The following is a 10084-nucleotide window of genomic DNA, read 5'->3' as shown; positions in this document are numbered from 1 at the left end:
TCGCACAACAAAGTAGCATCCTTGTTCTGACGTCACGCTATAGACTTTCATTGTTACGCTAAATGACTAAGTTCTTATGTTAGGCTTGCTATGATTAGTTTTCTTAGCATAAATAGTACATATTCTGTGTATTTATGCTAAAGGAACCAAACCTAACAGACCTAACCTGGCATCGTGAAAATTCCACATCTTACGTCTGAACACGAAGTTGGTCTCGCGTTGTGCGATAGAGGATACCCAAACTTGACTTGATTGACAGATGGCAGCACATCTCGTAAGTCGTAACTCAAAATCATGGAGGCCAGCAGAAGATTAATAACATCATCGTTCACTAAAGGATTTCTCTTTCATTCAAGAATATTACGAAGTGACAACAGTGTTTTAGGACACAGAAGATTCATGAGTGTTGTTGCCCAAAAATTGATGTATAATGAGTATGGAGATCCAGAAAAGGTTATTTCTGTTGAGCAAGAGACACTACAGCAACCTGGGCCAAATGAGGTAATTTTTTCATGTGCATAAAATCTCTCGGCACAGCAAAAGGTATCGCAACGTGAAACCTTCTATACCCTATCTTGTCCACCTGACTGATCATTACTTTTTTTTTTCCGCTTCCTCTCTAGGTCTGTACATTAGAGTCGCGTTTAATATCTGTCCAACTTCGAATACAGTGATGCAGCTGTATCTGTAGTGTTATTTATTCTCAGTTTTGACTGATTTTCCCCCCAACAGTCACACACGCTGTTAAATTAAATTTTCAGACATCCAAAACAGTGTTTTTGTATAAACAACTACAACCATAAAAAAAAATGTTTGAGAAGATCGGTGTATTTTTTGGCGTATTTTTTTGGCCGTGACTACTTTCACCAGATAGTGAGAATATAATATGTAGCCGTTTTCACCAGGTGAGTGAGAATTCCACATGTAGCTATTTTCACCAGGTGGGGAGAATTTTAATTCTAACTCACCTAAACCTGGTCTCTTCTAACATTAACAATAAGAGCATTTAGGACTAATAACCTCTTCATACCCAAGTCCCGTGAAATATTAGCAGTAGCAGTCCATATTGGAACAGCTTGTGATGTTTTCCAATTTCCAAGAAAAAAGTACTTCCCGCCTGCACGAAAATAAATGCACACCAACGTAACCTGATACACACCAGTCGTCAACAATTAAAGAACGTGCAGGCCAGGTTGGGCTAGAATCTACTTGTCGTCCTTTTTTGCTTTTGGTAGTAAGCGATGGGGGTTAACAACACTGCAGGCTCGTGTTTGTGTCCACGTTGTGAATGCGTGTGCTTCGCTCGACTGCATTCGGGGTGGTGATTGTTTTTTTGCGTTCGTTGTGTGTGTGTATTATCAGAATGGCATACGTCTGGTTGGATGGCTTATGGAACAGGAAGCGCTTGGCAATTACTTTCGGGACCAGAGACAAGTGTTTGACATAGCCCCACGAATCATTCACATTAGCCCCAAAAACCATGCACGGGTAGCCCCACAAACCATTCACGGGGACGAGGTTAGGTTATGTTCCATTAGCACTCTATTCATCGAAAAATTCCCTCCGTACGTTCAGTTCCGAAAATCTGGACAACAACGGTTTTTCTCGATTTCCTCCTACACGTTGTTTTTCCTCGCATCAAGACTGGCATTTTTTCATTCCTTATACAATAAGCTTTCCAACGATATGACACGTATTCCTTAGGAAAAGCATCTAATATAGACACTTACCCTAGGTTGTATATCGTGCACATATATAGCTTGAAACCTTGTGAAGCTAGTCTCTCCAGTATGGATGATTTAGAAAATTATACAATTTCACAAAATTTACTCAAATCTTAAAGACATTGTCCTGATACTGATATCACGTGCCAACCTCTGAGGCAGAGTGGTTACGGTAAGAATGGAGGTGGTCATTATTTTTGGTAGAACTTTTGTAAAACAAATTCTGGTGGTGAATCATTTAGATACCTTCAAATTAAGCATATGTCTTATTATGTAAAATTTCTTTTTATAGGTGGTGGTGCGTATGCTAGCTGCACCAGTGAATCCTGCAGATATCAACACCATCCAGGGTGTGTATGCAGTGAAACCACCACTTCCTTCAATCCCAGGCAATGAGGGAGTTGGCCTTGTAGAGCAAGTGGGTCCTAATGTGAAGACACTAAAAAAGGGTGACTGGGTTTTGCCAAATACCAGTGCCTGGGGTACTTGGAGGACACATGCCTTGTGCAAGGCAGATGAACTACTGAAGGTAAGAATCAGGTGTAGGTGTTTTTTTGGTAAACTTTTTGTATCCGCAAAACGTATTTCTTCAATTTTACAGGAGAAAGTACTTACCGAAATTAGTTTCTTTATATTGTACGAAGGTGTTGGAAGTGTTTTTTCCCCTCGCTTAAATATTTTTTCCGGTAAATCATGTAATTTTAGACATTAATTTCACTCCAATGCATGAAAGCTGTTCCCTTGATGTCCGTCTACTATGTGAACCAAATTTTTGCGTGCGTTTCATGACGTAATAACCGGTCAGTGTTTCAAACCACGCGGTTTTGTTGTAGAACGTAAATAAACGAAACAATTTTAACTATGTTTGCCTTACCTAACCTAACCTTACCTTGCCGTGCATGGTTCGTGGGGTTTTCGAACCCGAAAAAAAATATTTTTCTAATTTTAAGAAACAATTTTAACTATGTTTGCCTTACCTAACCTTGCCGTGCATGGTTCGTGGGGTTTTCAAACCTGGAAAAAAAATACGAAATGAGTAACAGGAAAGTAGGTATTTTTTCTATGAAGAAGGTTGCAACACTGCATAACCACTGATCATGGACAACGCTAGTCAAGATTTCACCACCATATTGCTTGTAACGCAAGCGAAAGCGAACAAACAAAAATTACTCTATATGTCCAAATTTGAGATTATTTACGTGGAAAGAATGAAATGGCACCTTCAACAATCCTTAGGAATGCAGAATACGTAAGTACCAATGTGAAAAATAGGAAAATAAGGGAATTTGAGACGTTTGGCGGTTACTGAAATTTTAGTTTTTTTTAACATCTAAAAAAGACAATTTCCGATTGCATAATCAGATATTAATTTTATATGTGCATTTTCAACATGGAATGAATTCTGTTCCTCATACTCTATGGCGAGCCTAAGGGGGATTGATGGGAGTCATACCCCCCCCCCCTTTCCAATTTGACCAAGTATTTCTTCAAAAAAAAAAAAGAACATCAAAGGCAGGAAAAGATGGCAAAATGACAACCAACTATTAAAAAAAAACTCCATTCGAAAAACCTGGATACACCACTGTTCATACTAAACAAGTTTTGTTATAACTTGCTGAATATTTTCTGTGGAATTATTTTCTTAGCCTGCTCCTGTGTGCTTACATGATTATGTAAGGTGGGTCAGTTTTAATGCCTTCATCATTCTACTTACATATCTCCATGCATACAGTGTTATTGTTTGTATCTTTTTACATGTTGTTGATTGCCTGAGTCCCACATTTTTGCTCTCCCAATATAATTCTCACAACTTCAAAGTTCACTTTAAAATGGTCCCGGGTTTGAATCCTGGCGTGGGCATGGATGTTTGCGAGTGTCCATTCATCAATTTCATCATAACATCAATCATTCTCATCTTCGCAAATTAGCCAAAAGTGGCACAAAAAGCAAAGTAAAATAAAGCAATTCATTCAATCAATATAACTTTAAAGTGCCAAGTTAGTTTGTCCAAACTTCGAGTTGATTCAGACGGACCGGAGAGTGACAATATTTTTCAGGGTGTCGACCAGTCTGGAAATCCTGGAAAAATCAGGGAATTGACCTTTTTCTGGAAATGTCAGGGAAATTTACTGTTTTTCTGGAAAAATCAACATTTTGACATTAGTACTGTAAAAGTAGGTTTTTGAACAAAGAAAAACAGGACAAGTAAGAAACTTGAAATTTATTGTGAACAAACTATAGCAGTGAGTATTACCAGTAGTTACATTGCATATGAAATACTCTTAAAAAAGTTTTGCACTATTTTCAAGTGGAAATTTACTACAGTAAGTTTCTATTGGCACTTATCACTATCTTGTTGCAATTTTTGGGTTACAATTGTTGATATTAAAGATTAATATATATATATATATATATATATTGGTATATTTTACTATAATTATATATCATTTATGTTGCAATTGTTATGATTTTTAATAAAGAAAAAATCTTCCGTTACCATTACTCAAAAAATGGCAAGTAACATCTAAAAGCTCACCCCTGATGTCCCCATCCAACAGTAATTTTCTGTTCAGTTTCCCTTCTTGATATTACTTTTAACATGTCAAGTACAGGGAGGTCATTTAAATTTTACCGTGAGAGCAACGGCCGCTCAGCGATCCCGTCATGCAACAGGTCCCAGGAAAATTGCGTTACAGGAAGTCCATAACAGAAACCGCTTGTTTTGTAATGTTTCCACTTTTCACAATTACAGTTACAATTACAATTGAAATTGAAATAAGCACGTACCTTGTCGCAAGAATGCTGCAAAAGGTGTCCTCCCAAATACAAATATTTCTGGCATCTAATCTTAGATTAGACATCGCTACTTTATCCTCAGTTGTCGCTAGACCACTGGCAGCTTATCGGGGGAGTTGTTAGCCGCGAGAGGGCGCTTCATACTGCACGAATGCGACACCTGTCGGCAGTGATGCCAACCGTAGGGACATGTCCCTATGCATAGGGACTTTTCAATATTTTTCGCCCATGTAGGGACAAATGGCATCTGACTACCATGCAAGAGACCTGGATTCGATCCCCAGCAAGGGAGACCCGGGATATTTTCCACCTGTTCAAGCGACTCTGGCACCCACCCAGCGTTGTAGAAAGTGGGTACCTGGAGGAAACTGGGGTTAGAGGCAGCTGGGTAGGTATCACTGATCACATCAGCCCCACCTTTGGTGGTGATCAAGAAAGTGTGGGGCCGCAACTCCACACCCCCAACATGCCTTCATGGTGTGGTGAAAAGCACAGAGGAGCACTCTTTAGTTCATATTGAACACGTGGATCTTGTTGTAGAAAGACATTTAGCAGTAAATTTCCACCAATCTCAGTGGTGTAGTGTTCAGCACAACATGCTGCAATGCCAGGGATCCCAGGCTGGGCATGGGCAATCTTTGTGACTGTTTTAATCAATTGCATCATATCACTTATCGTCATCTTCATGATGTGTCAAAAGTGGCAGAAAAATTATGTAAAATAAACCAAATCAATCAAGCGGAAAATTTTTCTGCGGAAGTGCATGGAAAATAAGTGAATAGCGCTTCTGACATGTTGTCAATTCGTCAATAAACTTTGAAATTAGTGGTCACAAAATCTCTGACTCATGTTTCTGCTGGGTCCATAGTTATGTGGGCATAAAGGGGAATGAAGCAGCTGATGCTGCCGCCAAGTACGGAAACTTGTTTCTCCATCTTCTGCCAGGGAGCGACTTGCAGAGTGTCTTTCGTTGTTGCCTTCTCCTGACACTTGGCAGGAAGAATGGGATACAGTTATGGAGAGCTTGCTTCATGCTTTTAAGCCGACCATAGTTGCATGGCGTTCCTCATCCCATCCTTCTTGTCAGGAAGAAGTAGTTCTATCTTGACTGCATATTGGACGCAGCAGTCTCACCCATGGTCACTTGCTACAAGGGCTGGGCCCTCCAATGTGGTACTTCTGTGACGTTTTAAGTGTTCGGCATATTCTTATTCAATGTGCCAATTTTGCTTTCCTCGGGCAGACTTTTCATCTTCCCAACTGTTTGTCATCCCTGTTGGGATATTTTAACAAATATTTTTAGCTTTTTGCAAAGAGCTTGTCCCTTCCCCTGTTAACCGTAGAACACTATCGTATTCCCATATTACATTGTAACTAGCGCTACGTATATTTCACGTACATGTAGAAATTGATTTTCAACAGACCTACTACATCATGAAAACAAAATGACTATTCTTTTTTAACAGTATTTTGTTTATTCCTTATATTGAGGTTTTATTTATTTATTTATTGAGAAAATTTCAGATACAGCATATAGCCATTTCACACTGAAATCAGTAATAATGAAAAGAAAGACAAGATAGCACAATTAAACGTAGAATAATTTAAGAGAATGTCTTGATTGACAAGCCTGTACGTACATTAAGAATGAAGGTAAAAAGTTCAAACAATGAAAAACAAACGATAATACTATTTATAATACTGTAAATAAGGAAGGAATGTAATTTTAAAGTCTTACAAGAAATAGCGAATGCTTCTAAACTTTTGTTTTTCAAAATCGTCTTTATGAATGTCAAAATTACGTAAAAGATTTTTCTCGTTTTACTAGAGCTACTTAAAATTGACGTACAGGGTCCAACATAATGAACAAAGTAAAGATGTTCAATGCTTGCACCCTCCTTACCACAGTGCTGCCTCGCGTCTGACAGAATGTCCGAGGCACTGCTAGGCAGAGGGGTGAGTGGGTGGGAGGCGGTAGGTAGGGGAGAGATTTGAGCGCAAAGCATACGTAAATTTTTCATAGGGTAGTGTTCTAGGGTTAATTAAGAATTTTAGATAAGGGGATGTTTTCATGGATACTTTGAAGGGTGCAAAATGGCCATATGTCCCAAAGCACCCAACAATTTTAATTTAATCATCTTTCTGCCTCTAGCTGTATCGTAAGAATGAGAACAACTGTCACAGATAAAATGCATTGGATGCAAAATAATGTAACAGTTATTTTTAGTGGTTTTTATTTTATCTGCGGCATTTCGTCCTGGTTTCTCAGAACTTTTTCAAGATTACACAAGACACACAACCTCACGTGAAAAAGTTCTGAGAAACCAGTTCGCAGATAAAATAAAAACCACTAAAAAATCTCTATTAGATTATTTTACGTCTACATAAAGTTGTTACGTGAACCTTTAAGAAGAACATAGATAAAATGCATTACATATTATTTGTTTTCTAGATTCCTAATGATATAGACGTGATCCATGCAGCCACTGTAGCGGTTAACCCGTGCACAGCGTACAGGATGTTAAGAGACTTTGCCAAGCTGTCTGAGGAGGACACCGTGATACAGAACGGTGCCAACAGTGCAGTGGGACAGAGCGTGATTCAAATGTGCAAGGCTTGGGGAATTAGCACGGTCAATATTGTGAGAAACCGGGGCAATCTCGATGAGCTCAGGGATTATCTATCTAAGTTGGGGGCCACTCATGTTCTAACAGAAGATGACGTAAGGTAAGTGGCATCTAGGTTACTCATAATTTGAATAAGGTCCACTTTACATGGAAGCATTTTCCTTTAACATTTTTGCTAGCACGAGTGCTTCCAATAATTTTGCATCATTTTTTATAGCAGACCGTTCTTTACATGGAAGCATTTTCCTTTAACATTTTTGCTAGCACGAGTGCTTCCAATAATTTTGCATCATTTTTTATAGCAGACCGTTCTTTACATGGAAGCATTTTCCTTTAACATTTTTGCTAGCACGAGTGCTTCCAATAATTTTGCATCATTTTTTATAGCAGACCGTTCTTTACATGGAAGCATTTTCCTTTGACATTTTTGCTAGCACGAGTGCTTCCAATAATTTTGCATCATTTTTTATAGCAGACCGTTCTTTACATGGAAGCATTTTCCTTTAACATTTTTGCTAGCACGAGTGCTTCCAATAATTTTGCATCATTTTTTATAGCAGACCGTTCTTTACATGGAAGCATTTTCCTTTAACATTTTTGCTAGCACGAGTGCTTCCAATAATTTTGCATCATTTTTTATAGCAGACCGTTCTTTACATGGAAGCATTTTCCTTTAACATTTTTGCTAGCACGAGTGCTTCCAATAATTTTGCATCATTTTTTATAGCAGACCGTTCTTTACATGGAAGCATTTTCCTTTAACATTTTTGCTAGCACGAGTGCTTCCAATAATTTTGCATCATTTTTTATAGCAGACCGTTCTTTACATGGAAGCATTTCATATAATATTCCAGTTAGCATTTGCATTGTAATGCAAAGCATGCAGAGAACATTAGATAATACAGTGTGTTCAAAAAGTCTCCACACTCAAAGTTTGAGAATTTTATGCTTAAAATTTTTTGAACTTGTCAACATAATTAATGCATACATTTGTCACTATATCTTGAAATACACAAAAAATAATTTGTAAAGTAAATGAGAGTAATACTGCAATCTCTGGGGTCAATAACACACTGACAAGATGACAAACCAATTTCCTCACGTTGCTTTCGCAGAGTTCAAGTTCACAGTAGGTGATAAAAATGGCTGCCATTTTCTTGTAGACACAAGTCCACACACTTACACATGTTCATCGCCACTTTTCGTGGAGATCTAACCGTTTGCTGCTGAAGGTCACGAGGGAATTCCATGGGTCGTCCACCTCATTGTCTATTAAGCACAGAGCCCATATCACAAAATAATACACTGCACCTTTACCTGGTGCTGGGTCATCGGGATTGACAGACAACATAGATTTAATGACATATCGAAGTGCTGTAAAATTAAAACCATTTGAGATACACTGAAAGAAATTTCAGGGGTTTTTCTTTCGACCATAAGAGAAGAGTGTATGTCAAATTGCATCAATACCAGAGACAAAGGATGACATGATCTCGTTGAAATTACGTGGAATGACCCAAATGCATAATAATACTGCATTTCAAGAAAGCGCCTCTTTCATCTTCAGGCATTCAAATTTATTTGTTGAATTTTGTTTAAAAAAAAAACACTCCCTTTTAACATTCTCTCAAATTTTGAGCTGATGAGGCCAAAAACGCAGAGTTAAGGTTTTAATTTTATGTTTGTGTTAATTATTTTTTTTAAACTACTGTCTCCAAGATAAGTTAGACATGACAAAAGAAACTTTTAAAATACAAATACAGCAATTTCTGATTTCTTGTTTTTGTTACTGCATTTTGATTGATACCAGAAGTCTACTTTGAAAAGCAACACAACTTGGTTCAAACACAATACACAACCCAATGAAAGGGACACTGAAATTACTTTCACCTCCTTCCCAGAGCCATCATCCATGACATGTGCTAGGAGTGGCGAAAGCAATAGATACTTCTTGTATCCATAGAAACAAAGTACTGTAAAGACAAGTTTTACTTTCCACTAATTATATTTTGTTCTAATTTTGGAAAGTGGGATAACATATTTTTAATCTTCTTTAAAACATTAGTTTTTTGTTCAATAAAAAATATGTGCAAACACTGGGAATCTGGAGGCCAGATAATATGTTCTTTAGTGAAATTCAAGTTATTTTTTAACCAAAGGGTGTGGCCAAAGCAGTGTTGAAGATCTCTCTGACGTGTTGCCATTTTATTTCGTTCTTTCTTTCAGAACAACGGAATTATTTACAAAAGGAGGAGTGCGGAAACCAATCCTGGCTCTGAATTGTGTCGGAGGGAAAAATGCTTTGAATATGATGCGTCACCTGGCACATCGGGGAGTGATGGTGACGTATGGCGGTATGTCCCGCGAACCAGTCACCGTACCCACATCTGCATTGATATTCAAGGACATCAGCATTGTCGGATATTGGATGACGCAGTGGACCAAAATCCACCAGAACAACCCTTTGCGGCAGGAGATGATGGACGACATATTTGCAATGATACGTAAGGGACACTTGAAACCACCTGTGCACGAGATGGTTCCATTCTCGAAGTTCAACGTGGCAATAAAAAATGCCTTGAATGCTAAAGGATTTGCAGGCCGCAAGTTTATACTGGACTTTCAGTCAAGTTAAGGTTGTTTTGTCTGACCAGTGATAGATTTTCTAATTATTTGCAAACAAAAAACAACTACTATTAGACAATATTTTTCATGCTGATGCTCTTTGGTTAGCCTGTGATAAGTGCAAAAGATAGTATGTGGAAAAGTATGAGAGTTGAGTTGTTGATTTTAATTGAAGTATGTGTCAAATTATAGCCTTATTTTTGCATATATCTGTTGTTTGTGCTTTATTTTCCACCCTAAATGAACTCTGCAAGAAAAATTCCAACCTCATATTACCAAGATTGAAAATAAATGTGTTTAGACATATTTTTT

At 38.0% G+C, this 10084-nt stretch overlaps 1 protein-coding gene across 1 annotated transcript; it reads left to right on the top strand.

The window, feature by feature from the left end:
- The first annotated feature begins 248 nt into the window (after positions 1-248).
- On the top strand, positions 249-9837 carry LOC145997068 (enoyl-[acyl-carrier-protein] reductase, mitochondrial-like). Its single transcript, XM_083133686.1, has 4 exons — positions 249-501; positions 2017-2253; positions 6973-7247; positions 9374-9837. Exons 1-4 carry the CDS (start codon positions 295-297, stop codon positions 9780-9782), a joined length of 1128 nt encoding a protein of 375 aa, XP_082989812.1. The 5' UTR covers positions 249-294; the 3' UTR covers positions 9783-9837.
- Positions 9838-10084: the final 247 nt, after the last annotated feature.

The sequence above is a fragment of the Lepisma saccharinum genome, chromosome 13 (genome assembly GCF_977018435.1).
Source record: "Lepisma saccharinum chromosome 13, izLepSacc3.1, whole genome shotgun sequence".
NCBI classification, from domain to species: Eukaryota; Metazoa; Arthropoda; class Insecta; order Zygentoma; family Lepismatidae; genus Lepisma; species Lepisma saccharinum.
Note: the sequence above shows the minus strand (reverse complement) of the source record. Positions and strands in the feature narration are given on the sequence as shown.

Coding starts and splice junctions, on each gene's coding strand:
- LOC145997068 (XM_083133686.1), top strand. CDS start 295: ATGGAGGCCAGCAGAAGATTAATAACATCATCGTTCACTAAAGGATTT. Junction 502..2,016: donor AGCAACCTGGGCCAAATGAG/GTAATTTTTTCA, acceptor TTCTTTTTATAG/GTGGTGGTGCGTATGCTAGC. Junction 7,248..9,373: donor CTAACAGAAGATGACGTAAG/GTAAGTGGCATC, acceptor TCTTTCTTTCAG/AACAACGGAATTATTTACAA.